The 13,643-nt window shown below is 41.0% G+C and overlaps 1 protein-coding gene across 1 annotated transcript in view; it reads right to left on the bottom strand.

Moving 5' to 3' along the window:
* Window positions 1-4,673: 4,673 nt before the first annotated feature.
* LOC113115822 (potassium/sodium hyperpolarization-activated cyclic nucleotide-gated channel 3) overlaps window positions 4,674-13,643 on the bottom strand; it is an 18,419-nt gene continuing 9,449 nt past the window's right edge. The window contains exons 5-9 of the mRNA XM_026283456.1: window positions 9,966-10,184; window positions 9,174-9,320; window positions 8,708-8,948; window positions 8,431-8,595; window positions 4,674-8,194 (exon numbers count right to left, since the gene is read on the bottom strand). Of these exons, the coding sequence (XP_026139241.1) occupies window positions 6,123-8,194; window positions 8,431-8,595; window positions 8,708-8,948; window positions 9,174-9,320; window positions 9,966-10,184 (2,844 nt within the window). The 3' untranslated portion in view covers window positions 4,674-6,122. The remainder of the gene's footprint in view (window positions 8,195-8,430; window positions 8,596-8,707; window positions 8,949-9,173; window positions 9,321-9,965; window positions 10,185-13,643) is intronic.

Genomic DNA, 13,643 nt, shown 5'->3' with positions numbered 1-13,643 from the left:
TTCCTCCATAATTCTCACTGTATGAGCCATGAAAGCCTGAGGCATCAGATGCAGGTGTGTCCCTCAGGTGTGTTCACACAAGTGAAGATCACAGCTCTACAGCAGGACAGACAGATTCAGATGTTGATTTGTTTTCGATTGCTAAACAACAGTGAGCACATCTGGAGCTAAATGTCCAAAACTCTAACTACAGTCTGCGCTAGCAACAGTCACCTGAGCTGAACAGTTACATCACCTGCAAAACTCATTCCAGGTAACACAACTCTTAACACATGGCTCAAAACAGACTCAGTGCAACCAAACACTACACACAACCCTCACTGAGAGAACACACACCGTCACCTGGAACACACCGAGAGGAGAAACAACACACACGACCCTCGCTGTTTTAGGAAAGCTATAAGTCTTTCTGTGTTGGATGAGCCAATGTGTGCTGCATTGAGAAGCATAAGTGTAGCCTTATTCCATCTGAAAAAACATCTCTTTCTCTTCTTTGTCTTCCTCCCTGCATCCACCTTCTCCCTCCACGAACCCGTCTACCTTGTTCCATATCCAAAATTAGTCTTTCTGAGCTCTACCTATATATATATATATATGTGTGTGTGTGTGTGTGTGTGTGTTCACTAACAAGTCTAAAACAAGACACCTGCTTAGACTTTCAGCTGAAATTACAATCAGCAGTGTTTGATAGGCACAAGGCTGAAATCTCTTCTGTTTTGAATGTGTGCTTCACAGTTTCGACAGCAGTGTGTTAGAATTTGAACAAAGTGCTGTAAATCCAGTGATGTGCAGGTTGTGGTTAAAGTCGTGGGATAAGTGTGTAGACTTTTGAAAACTGTGATACTAGACGAACTAGAGTTTGGTCCACATGAACTGCTGCTGTGCAGACTGTAGTTAGAGTGTTTTGACTGTCCTATAGCAATCTAAAAACCCCTAATATCTCTGCAGGTGCGCGTGATGCTGTCAGTAATGTGCCTTGGGCTCCATCTACTGGACATTACTGAGCTGAAATATTAACTTCTAGTCCCCCTGCGAGTTTAACTTAACATTTCTATCGTTTGTAAACACATTCAAACAAATGCATTTTTTTAGAGTTATTTTTTTAATATATATATATATATATATATATATATATATATATATAATTTAATTTGACAATATTATCCTTATTCGAAATTATATATTTGTAGTAAGACTGACTGTCTGTAATATTTACATTTACACATTTATCCAATCTATCTGGATTAAGGTCTTATCTAACAGCACCAAGAGAAATTAGGTAGATATTCTTAAAGCATACAGTTTCTGTTGCACCAGAGAACACTGTCCTGAATCCCACAATGCATAGCGCATGAGCTTCAGTTTCCTGTGTGAAGAGAGAGAGATATCAGTCATGCCATGCACATTTAGAGACACTATACTTTATTATGAGGAGTACCTGACTTAACTCAAACTGACTGAGCATCTCTAACATCTGGTGGATGTGTGTTATGCCCAAAACATCCACTAGGTGTCAGACCCAGAGAAATCACTCCTTCCATCTCAGCCCTTCTCGCTGAACTTTTGCAAGGTAAGCATGTTTTTTTAACATATTACACTGTAAGAGCCCTAACCGTACAAAATAATGTTACTTGGTGCCATGAAAAACCTTTAGTATGATTTTAATAATTTTTCATAAACATGCTCAACCAAACTGTTGATTTGTCACTTTATATTAAATGTAAAAAAGCTATGCTAATGTTTTCAGATCATGTATATCTGCATTCAGGATGTACAGCTGCTGAGAAATATAAACTTCTGATTATTCATAGCTTTGAGTATGACACGGCTCTTGTTATTTCTCCATTAAAATACTGAGATAATTATTTAAATGCGTGGGGGGTTTTGCCACTTTTGGATATTTTTTGAAGCAAATATAATGAATTTATAGAATTAATGTGTGGAAATCATAATTATCAGAGGCAATTACTAATTAAATGACACATGCTGATGTACTAACATTACAAAAAATGTAAGAGATGTTTAAAAATGAAAAAATGTTTCTTTTTTTTTTCAGTTAGATGGATTTCACCAGTGTCTATGGTGGAAGATCTTCAGGCCCATGCACTCTGATGCTGCTCTCAGAGATGTTGATCAAGTGCTCGAATCTGTCCTGGAGTTCCCCAGCCTGCACTTTTAGCACGTCTCCCTCATCTATCACACCTGAGTAATCTCATCAGCTCATTACTGGAGACTGCAGCACCTGAAGGGGGTGTGTGTCAGATACAGGGAGACACACAACAGGTTTAGTGCTGGGGTTCTTCATGGGGAGGTTTGAGAACCACTGACACAGAGCCCCGTCCTGCAGAGTTTAGCTCCAACCCTGATCAAAGTCACCTGCCTGTGATTCTCTAATGATCCCGAATACACTGACTGGCATTGATTAGCATGCTCAGGTGTGTTTGACAAGGGTTAGCTCTAAACTCTGCTGGAAAGAGGATCTCGAGGTTCAGATTTGAGGATCCCTGACACAGAAGGATCCGGATTATCACCCCGTCCGAGCAGAGGTAGCTGGAGACAGTTCTGTTCCTGGATGATGAAAATGCCATTATATTACTTTCTTTTGCTATTTTTATTTATTTTATTTTTTTGAATGCTGAAAGAATGTAATGCCTTCGGTTTTGTTACTTTTAGTTATTTCTGTTATTTATTTTTGTTTATTGTTCAAAAACAAGAAAATGTATAATTTCCTGTGTTAAAATGAAAACCTGAAATATTTTATAGCATACTTCAATAAAGAAGAGTCAATATACAAAACTATTTTATTTTGATTTGTTTTTTATAACTTAGTATTGTAGTTCATATTTTCTGATCTTTATAGTATGTGTATGAATTACGCTATTTTTCCCGTTAAGTGACATATCAACCATTTGGTAGAAGCCCATATTAAAAAAAATATATAAAAAAAAATATACATTAGCATCATAAGCAGACAAGAAATGCAAACAAAAAAAATTCAAATGACTTTTTCTTGGTGGGGCAGCTAAAGGGTTAAAGTGACAGTTCCCACATGGAAAGAACCTATATCAACATATATGATTACATTTTTTTTTTTTGATATAGGTTTTTAATATATGTGACATATAAAATTGGCCAGTTTCCTATTTTATATGTACATATATGTGCATATATCCTCATATAGGTTCTTTCCATGTGAGTTCATCCAAAAATGATCATTCTGTCCTCATTTAGTCACCTCCATGACTTCCTTTCTTCTGTGGAACACAATATCTGACACGTGAACACACTAGAAGAGTCTCCTGCTCCTCTCACACATCTGCTGTGCTGCGTTCTGTGAATAAACACTGGATCTGATCATCAGAGAACAGCTTCATTACACTGACGAGAGACAACCAGCCCCTGACCAGATGCAGCTACGCACCACACACACACACACACACACACACACGCACACACACACACACGCACAAACACTCAGACAAACACACACACACACACACAGAGAGAGAAACACCAGCAGCTGATCCCGTATGTTAAAAATGGTCCATTATAAATCACAGAATGAAGAAGTTTGAGAATCTAGAAATGCTTGTGTAGGTGTAGGTGTAGGGTAAAATAATTCAGTTTGTACAGTATAAAAATCAACATGATAGGAATATCTGTGAATGTGTGTGTGTGTGTGTGTGTGTATTAACAAACCGATACAGAAAACTGATTCTAAATTCACTTTATTCTGATTTGGCAAAAATCATTTTTCACATGTTCTTCATTATTTGTTTAAGGCCAGTTCACACCACACCGGCAGCTGACCGAGTACATCACATCCCAGGGACCAGTAAACACAGACTCAATCGGCAAAAACAAGCGCCAACCAACAGCAACAGACACAGAATGATAACAAGCAAACCCAGCTACAGTGTGTGTTTGTCAGTGTCTGTCAGGGCAGTGTGAACTGGCCTTTATATGTCATTGTATTTATCATTATAGACTATTATTTCTTTTTTCTCAAAAGCTAAAGCTGTGAGAACAAATAAAAATAAACATTTGGTCCTTAAATGTGCAATCTAGGCATCATGGTATTGAAGGGGAAATTAGTCATAATCTCACCATCGGCACAAAACACTAAGGAACAGCACTGGGCACGACATGACAGTTTCATACTGAGAGGGGTGTGTGTGTGTGTGTGTGTGTGTGTGTGTGACACTGAAGGGAAGCAGCTACAGTACGAGAGCAAGAGAAAGATGAAAGCAGATCTGGTCCAGATGAAAGACCATGAAGCGTCGGATGTGTGTGGTGACACTAACGGACAGAGAGAAGCAGACACGCTCACGGAGAAACTAAAGCACTGCTGTTTAGTGCAACACACAATCAAAACAAAACACTAGTTCAGCTACAGCAGAGTGAGAATATGAACGTTTAAGTCATTGTCCAAAACTAACATCAAACACCTGAGACGACAAACTACTAACGGTCTTCTATTTTTTATCAAAAGAATTGTATATATATATATATATATATATATATATATATATATATATATATATATATATATATATATATATTCTTTACAGTTATTTAAATAAGTATAGTCACATGTGTGATGCTAATTATTAGTTATATAATGGGCAAATGTTACACTTTGGTGATTACTAAAGAGACGAGAGGGGAGAAGCTGGAAATCAAGGGTGATATTTTCAGATATTAACATCAGTCAGTTTATGCAGACTCTGGTTGTGAGGTTTCTGAGCATGCTGACCCTGGCCATCAGTAAAATAACATTAAATGTAATCTCAATTTGTTCCATCACTTTGTCCCTTTAGGGAATCCACATATATATTCCTGCATCAATGGAAGCACCACATGGAAACTCGCCATAGCAACAAAAGTTATTTCCCTATGTGAATATAAAGCCAAAATCAATTTACACAAGAAATCCTGTAGCATTGCTTCATCATTTGATTCCCTAAATATCTCCTTTGTTCATTTTTCAATTCCGTCTCAAGTCGGTGAGATTTGAATTCTTTTGATCTGCATACTGATCAGGTCATCACTGGCTAATGGTTTGACAAAGAGATTTACAAAACACAGTGCACAAAGCTGGTTTAAATTGCAGTTTCTGTTTTTCATGTAGAAATTATTTTTCTGCTTAACACACTATGTATAATGCACCATTTATAGTTTACAGGCAGTGTACACTAAATCCACACAGATTCGTTCTGTCGAATCTTCTCTCTTCTAGATATGTCTAGAATGGTTTTGATCTTATAAAAACGTTCTGGTGTTCTGATTTTTTTTTACTTTTAACAAGGCTGTGCAAATGCATCTTAAAGTAGTGGCAGATTTGCAGTTGTTACCTTTGTTTAAGACATTTTTGGCAAAGAATTCTGTTAAAAATGTAAAAGCATTTACCAGATCCCTATTGAACAGACCAGTGTTTACGCTCAAGTATCAGTTTGGGCCTCTGTAGAAAGATCATGCTGGTTCTCTTGCAGAGTGATACCTATGCCTGTTTCCAGAAGTTCCCAAACACTGCACATTTTCAATGTCTACTTACTGATACACCTATTTCAGGTGTTGGAGTCTCTACTAAAGAGCTGATGACCTGAATCAGGTGTGAAACATGCAGAATGTGCAGTGTTTGTGGCTCCACAAGCAGGGTTGGAATCCACTGTATCTTGCATGTTTTGCTGGTGATCAGCATGAATACGTTGGTTCACCAGACAGACCGCAGCAATTCAGTCGGGTCTTTTCAGCAGGACTACAAAAACAGTCTACCTGACATGCCCAGATGACCCAGATAATGCAGAGACTCTAGTTCTACTTTTGAGCCAATCATGTTCTGCTCTTTTGTTATTACCTTGTTTAGATGTATAGTCAGGGATGTTAAACCTTCCCATGGTCAAGACTACAGACCACCACAGGGAGGCTCAAATCTAGACAACACGCTGATGGAACCTGCAGAGCCTTCACTGATACAGCTGACTGGTGATATCTCATCTCCTAAACTCACTACGGATAAACTATGATCCTCTGTTCAGCATCCAGCATCCTCCTCACATGTTAGCAGGATATTTCTGTCTCTTTTTATCTAAATATCTCTGCGTCTGAGGCAAGTCCTGCTCTTACTTTGCCTCTTTTGTTGAAGTGGAGATAAACTGGGGGTCTGTAGATGATGAGGCAGCGGAAGCAGGAATGTGAGATGGACTTAAGGTTGGAGTGGACAGAATGTTTAAGGGCTGAGTCTGGCTAGCAGCAGGCTTCTGTGGCTGTGAAGCAGCGGGAGATAGAGTTGATGAAGGAGAAGGTGATGGTGCGGCAGCAGGGGCTTTAGCAAGTGGAGCTTGTGTTTGCGATTGGGTCAGAACAGGGGTTGAAGGTCTACTTTGGGCTGGGGTATTGATGGGAGAGCCTGGGGTCCAGGAAGAGCTCTGAGTCTGTATGGTAGTTGAGGTTTGAATGGAGACTGCAGAACAAGTCGAAGGAGAACCAAGGACCTGGACAGTGGCTGGCATCTGGATAGCAGAGCTCTGGCTCAGGATGGAACTCATAGGTTTACTTTGTGTCTGGGCAGGAAGCGGACTATGAACAGAGGCCGGAGTTTGTGCAGATGCTGCGATCTGGACAGGAGTTGGACAACGACCTTGGGATTGGGTTTGGATGGCCATTGGTGTTCTAGATTGGGTGGGGGTCTGAACAGGGGTTTGAACAGGGGTTGGGGTTCGAGTTGGGGTGGTGGTCTGAGAAGGAGTGATGTTGGGTGTTGAGTTGGTGGTGCAGGATAATGGGGACGGTGGTGGAGGCGTCTGAGAGGGTTTGGTACGGGAATTCAGAGCCAAAGAGGTGCCGGGAGATGAAGTTGGAGAGGTGGAGGTGGACTGAGAGGGAGAAGGAGAAGGAGGGCGTAGGTAAGGAGGGGGAGAGGTTGAAGGAGGAGTAGGTATTATATTGCCTGATTTGGCACGTTGGGTTTGAGGAACCCCTCGACTAGAAGATGTGGCCGTGAGAGATAAAGGAGGGTTGGCGGAACAAAGAGGGTTTTGCTTCGGGGAGAACAAGAAGGGGACAAGGGGTGACGGAGCTGATCCTGGGGCTGTTGTGAGTGGAGGTGTGTGTGCTAATAGCAGGGGTGTTTGTGTCGATGCCTGTGTGGCACCAGGCATGTTTGAGCTTAAAACACCTGCGCTTCCTCCTCTAGCAAGTCCTGACGACAAAAGGAAGGGTGCCGGAAGTAGGTTTCCTCCAGATGCTTTACGATGGAGAGGCGGGTGAGGCTGCACACTCGCCCAGCTGCGGTGGGGCAGAGTCGGCTGGGAGGCGGAGAGCAGTCTGGCCTCCTGGGTAAGCCGACCAATCATGGGGAGGCCCTGGGTGCTGCCTCCTCCAACATGACGCAGCAAAGCCTCTTTGGCCCCCTGCGGAGCAGAGCCAACATTGCGCCCTTCGATGGACATCGCCGCCACTGCTGAAGATGGAGGAGGGACTTTATGGACAGGTGATGCTGTGGGCTCCGTGTGGAGGCGGAGACTGTGATGAAGTGCTCTTCCAGCCTGCAGCGGGGTAGGCACTGATGAGGCAGGAGTAGGAGGAGTTTTTGCAACTCCACCTCCTGAAGGAGCCATGCCCACCATGGTCGGTCCAATAGTGGAGGGCGAGGGTGTAGGAGTTACAGAAGGCGGGACTCCTCGTGGGGGTATCCCGCCCATTACGCTCATGAGGGAGCTGAGCGACTGCCGAGGATGTAATATAGGTGGACGGGGAGGAGAAAGTGGGCAGGATGAGGGTGATGGCGAGATTGAAAAAGCGGAGGGAAGGAAGATGGCAGCTCCAAGGGAGTGTTGCTGTTGTAACTGCTGCTGCAACTGTTGCTGCTGCTGTTGCTGATGCATCAAGGCAATGGCCACATTGGTGGTGGCAGCGGCCGTCTGCAGGGGAGCGTGGACCAGCGGTGCCCAGATCACTGGATGAGGTCGGGGTGAGACAGTGCCTCCCGTGCTGCCTCGGGTGCCAGCAGTGATGTCCTGCATGGTCGGCATGCTATCGTGCTTCACGATCTGCTGGATCAAGACACTGTCACAAGAACCCAGACTGGCACCTCCTGCTCCTCCTCCACGGCTCCCTCCACCCCGTCCCAAACTGCTGCCTGCTACAGAGCCTCCCTGTGAGGTCTTACGCAACAAAATTGAGTTCTTCTTACCTGTGAGAAAAAGGAATTCAGAATATGGTTAGGATAAATGATTAATGTGTTTGTCATAAATGGATTCATTATATGATGTTTTTACATGTTTGTCAGTTCCCATTTCTATTCTTTTTACTGTAAATGTCATGGATATGTATTTAGAATGACATAAAAGAGAGTAAATGATGACTGATGTTTTCAGTTTGTCTCTTTTTAACTACATAATCAGCTATAAAATTGGAGGACCATTTTACCGATGCGATCGAGTCTGTCTGCTGCCACCGTCTCGAAGGCCCGTCTCATCATGGGATGCTCTTCCAGAACCTCATTGAAACTGTCCACACTGAGGGAGTAAAGTCGACAGTATGTATCTGCTCGGACACTTGCTGTCCTCCTGCCTCGTGTCAACAGACAGATCTCTGAGCGGTGGAGAAACACCACAAGGAAATCAGAAAGGCAATAAAACTGGTTAAGAAGAGCTCATAACAAATATCTGACATCAGCCACTTCACAATCAGCCTATAAACTCACCTCCAAAGTATGACCCATCGCTGAGCTTGGTCTCCTTGTTGCCACGAGTTAGTACACTGACCCGTCCATGCTGGATGAAATACATTTTACGACCGACAGTTCCCTCACGAATAATGAAGTCATGGGGCTGGAACACCTCAAACTTCAGCTTCGTTAGCACTGCTGTTACAAAGTTTGGGTCGGCGTTAGCGAAGAGAGGCATGTTAGCCACCAAGCTTCGGCAGTTGAAGCTAACAATTTCCTGTTAGGATCACAGTTCACAAGTAGACATTAATTAGCTGGTTAATGCACAATGCAACAACAAAAACAGTTACTACCACAATAATGCTGTTTTTATAAGCTTCAAATATAAACAAAATTAGTCCTGCGATATCTGCTTGTGTCTGAAAACACAACGAATTTTTAACCCTAATGCATGAAAATAGCTAAATAGTAAACTTTAGGGAGTCATGAGTTCAGTACAAACCTCCTTTAAGGGCTCGCTCAGCTCTCCCAGAATGTTATCCTCGTCAAACATCTTGCCCTGGTATCGATGTTCATAATACTCATGGATCTTCTGCCTGACATCTGCTGGAAGCTTATGGAAAGACATGTACTGCTCCACCTGCTTATACTGGACATCAGATGCTCTCCGTTAGTCAGAACAACTACACATCAGACCGATTGGGAGTTATGGAATAGATTTAGGTTGCGCTCACACTTATAGTTTGGTTCTCTTGGTTCATGTGGTCAGGACCAAAAAATTAATTACCGAACGCCCCAAACAATAGGTGTGTTCAACTTAAAGCGGTGCTATGGAGAGGGATCGGTGTATGATCTAATGCTGTCTGCTGGACTGTAAATATGATTTTATTTTTACCACCCGCAAACTCACAAAGATCTCATAAAAGGCACTTTACCTCCACTCCGCTTTAAACACCGCTCTTTCCCCGTCGTCAAATCATGTTGCATCTTGTCATTACATCCTGTTTTTGGTTCATTTGGAAGTATTTGGTCTATGTTGCCTTCATATTTCATTTGAACCGCACCAGAGTTAGTTTGGAAGAGACCAAGACCCATCTTTTAGTGGTCTTGGTTCGCTTCTTTGGTGCGCACCCGTGTTCTGATGGCAGCGTTCACACTTAATCAACCGAACTGAACCACACTAACAGAGCAATCACACCAAAGTTTGTCTTAATGGAACCAAACATGACAAATGTGAACACACCCATAATGACAATGTATTCATTAAATCACCAGAGATCATCCAAAGCTTTACCTTCTCCTGGTACTGTCGGCGTGAGGAGTCCAGGGACTGGATGAGGGCCGTAGCATGACCGATGAACATGGCGTAGCAGGTCGCACCCACGATCATACTGAGCATCGTGAGCCAGACGTCCGTCATTCCCTCTGGAGCCTGAGCACCATAACCGATGCACAGCATGTGGCTCATGGCCTTAAACAGTGCGTACGTGTATTGGATGCCCCACGTGTCATTCTGAAACACAGATCACACAATGGACCGTAATGACAACATCCACACCACCATGCTTGAGCTTCAGCGTTCTCAGACGGACCACAAACACGTGACTGGGGTCAGTTTAGGGTTTGGAGAAAAATGCCTGTATGAAGATGATCCATACACCTTCATGTACTGGCACTGGAAATATGATCAACCCTTTTTGTTTTTTATTTATCTCTTTTTATTTATTTTCCACTCTTTTCTACTTACATGAGTAAATAAACATTATTATTATGTAAAGCACCTGTTTCAATAAGATTCCAAACAATAATTAAATTCCCTTCAGGACAAGATTGCAATTCTTTTTTATAAATAAATCAAGTATAGAAATTAGATTTAAATCAAACATTATATGTAAAATTCCCAAAGGTTAAAGGTTAGAATAAATACTGAATTTATAATGTAATCAAACTTCAATAAATAATAAAAGTCCACACTGACTCTGATCTAGGTCAGTGGTGGGATAAGGTTTTGATTAATAAAAATGTGCAGAAGTAAATACAGAAAGTGTTGATTATAGTCAGTGTTAGTTAATGATTAGGGTTAGTCAGTATTAGAAAGTGATTAGGGTTACTCAATGATTGTGATAGTGATTACACTTAGTCAGTGTCAGTGATTTGGGTTAGTCAGTGTTAGTCCGTTAGAGTAAGGGTTAGTAAGTGATAGTGATTAGGGTTAGTAATTGTTAGTTAGTTAGGGTTCGGGTTAGTCAGTGTTAGTCCGTTAGAGTAAGGGTTAGTAAGTGATAGTGATTAGGGTTAGTAATTGTTAGTTAGTTAGGGTTCGGGTTAGTCAGTGTTAGTCCGTTAGAGTAAGGGTTAGTAAGTGATAGTGATTAGGGTTAGTAATTGTTAGTTAGTTAGGGTTCGGGTTAGTCAGTGATAGTCCGTTAGAGTAAGGGTTAGTAAGTGATAGTGATTAGGGTTAGTAATTGTTAGTTAGTTAGGGTTTAGGTTAGTCAGTGTTACTGATAGTGATTAGGCTTAGTCAGTGATAGTTAATGATTAGGGTTAGTCAGTTTTAGACAGTCATCAGGTTTAGTCAGGGATTTGATAATGATTACACTTAGTGTCCGATGGTGATTATGTTTAGTCAGTGTTTGTCAGTGATAGTTATAGTGATTAGGGTTAGACAGTGATAATTAGTGATTAGGGTTAGTCAGTGATAATTAGTGATTAGGGTTAGTCAGTGATAGTTAGTGATTAGGTTTAGTCAGTGATAGTGACATTGACTACGTTTACATGCAGCCAATAACCCATTCAAAATATCCCGGTCGCGTACGGCCATGTAAACACCGGCAAAAACCCGGATATGCTCATATCCCGGTTTTTAAAAACCGGGATATTATACCTGGGGTACCCCTTTTCTAACCCGAATATTTGGTCTTGTAAACGCGTTTCGGCATTTCCCCATTAAAATGTGTGTTCTGCGCATGTTCTGTTCGCAAGGAATCTTGGTCTTTTGAGTCTTTGGATACAGGAAGAAGAATCGCAAATGACGCATATTGCGTCTTACGTCCAGACGCTAACCGTGCATCGATGTTTACATCGGGATATTAGCGACTGATTACACATTCCATGTATACAGGAGTAACTCTCTCTGCACACGCATGTAAACGGGTTATCACGAATGTTTCAGAAACCCAAATAGTGACCTTAACCCGACCATAACCCGAATTTTAACAGCTTGTAAACGTAGTCATTGATTAGGGTTAGTAAAAGATAGTGATTAGGGTTAGTCAGCGATACTGATAGTGATTAGGTTTAGTCAGTGAATGTGATTAGGGTTAGTCAGTGATAGTTAGTGATAGTGATTAGGGTTATTTATTGATAGTTAACTATTAGGTTTAGTCATTGAAAGTGATTAGGTTTAGTCAGTGAATGTGATTAGGGTTAGTCAGTGATAGTTAGTGATTAGGGTTAGTTATTGATAGTTAGTGATTAGGTTTAGTCAGTGAAAGTGATTAGGTTTAGTCAGTGAATGTGATTAGGGTTAGTCAGTGATAGTTAGTGATTAGGGTTAGTTATTGATAGTTAGTGATTAAGTTTAGTCAGTGAAAGGATTAGGGTTAGTCAGCGATAGTGATAGTGATTAGGTTTAGTCAGTGAAAGTGATTAGGGTTAGTCAGTGATAGGGAGTGATTAGGGTTAGTAAAGGATAGTGATTAGGGTTAGTCAGCGATAGTTAGTGATAGTGATTAGGGTTAGTTATTGATAGTCAGCTATTAGGTTTAGTCAGTGAAAGTGATTAGGTTTAGTCAGTGAATGTGATTAGGGTTAGTCAGTGATAGTTAGTGATTAGGGTTAGTTAGTAAAGTTAGAGATCAGTGGCAGCTCCTGCCTGTTCTCTCAGGTGGGAAAAATGTTTGCTCGATTAATGACGAAAGGTCACCCATTCAATTGATAAATTAATGGCTATTTAAAGATGTAAAGGAAACTGAACTACTTTTGTATTAATAAAAACTGACATTAGGAATCTATCTTTTGCTTTCCTTATGTTTCTATATGCGTGTTAACACAATTCAAGATCCAATGAAGACTGATGCCAGGATGTGATTTTTCCAAAAAAAAAAAAAACTTTCAGTTTAATAAGAAATAATTGAAGTCACATTATCACTGTTTACCCAACTCACTTATATTACACTGCTCATCTATATCACATTCCTCACTTACATTACACTGCTTACTTAAATTACTCACTTATATTACACTGCTCCCTACTATCCATATGCATCTTTGCTCTTTCGTGTGTTTTTTTAAACTCTAAGAGATGATGCAGTTCGGTGACACTTGTAGTTGTCCATGCTATGTCCGTCATGCTCTCGCGATGGAATAAAATGCAGCAAAATAAAGCGACAGCTACTTCGCAGCATATTAGCATTTTTCTCTCACGTCCTCGAAAATCCTTGTTTATACGACTTCCCGCCCTTTGTAGATGCTTGTTTGATGTTTACATTTTATCTTGGTTGTCCTAATTTTTTAATTGCCAATTTAAACTTATTGCTACGATGAATGAATAGTATTTTTTTAATTATATTATCTGGGCTGAAGTAACATTTGCCATGATGTCGATCAAGTTCAGCTGACAAAGCTCTCCGTTTTTTTCTTCACATTTGATAAAGATATTAAAGTAGTTTTTCATTTTTTCTTGTTGTTAAAATTCTAAATAGTTGTTAAATATTATTGTATGTCACTGTTCCCACCAGTCGTTGCACAAGTTAAAAGTTACGCATGATGACGAAAGCATGTTAGGACGAGCCCTCCAGGAACTCATTGAGATTGCATTGCAGTGCCTCCATATCGAAAAAAAATATCTTTGAATGGAAGTCTATGAGAGCACTCGGGCGATACTCAGTTGGACAGAAATCACCCAAAAAGGGGCGTTACGACTCAACGCTGATTGGACTATTTAGAGGCACACAAACAGTCTAGAATA

This window comes from Carassius auratus, chromosome 16 (assembly GCF_003368295.1).
Source record: "Carassius auratus strain Wakin chromosome 16, ASM336829v1, whole genome shotgun sequence".
NCBI classification, from domain to species: domain Eukaryota; kingdom Metazoa; phylum Chordata; class Actinopteri; order Cypriniformes; family Cyprinidae; genus Carassius; species Carassius auratus.
This window is presented reverse-complemented; position numbering and strand designations above follow the sequence as displayed.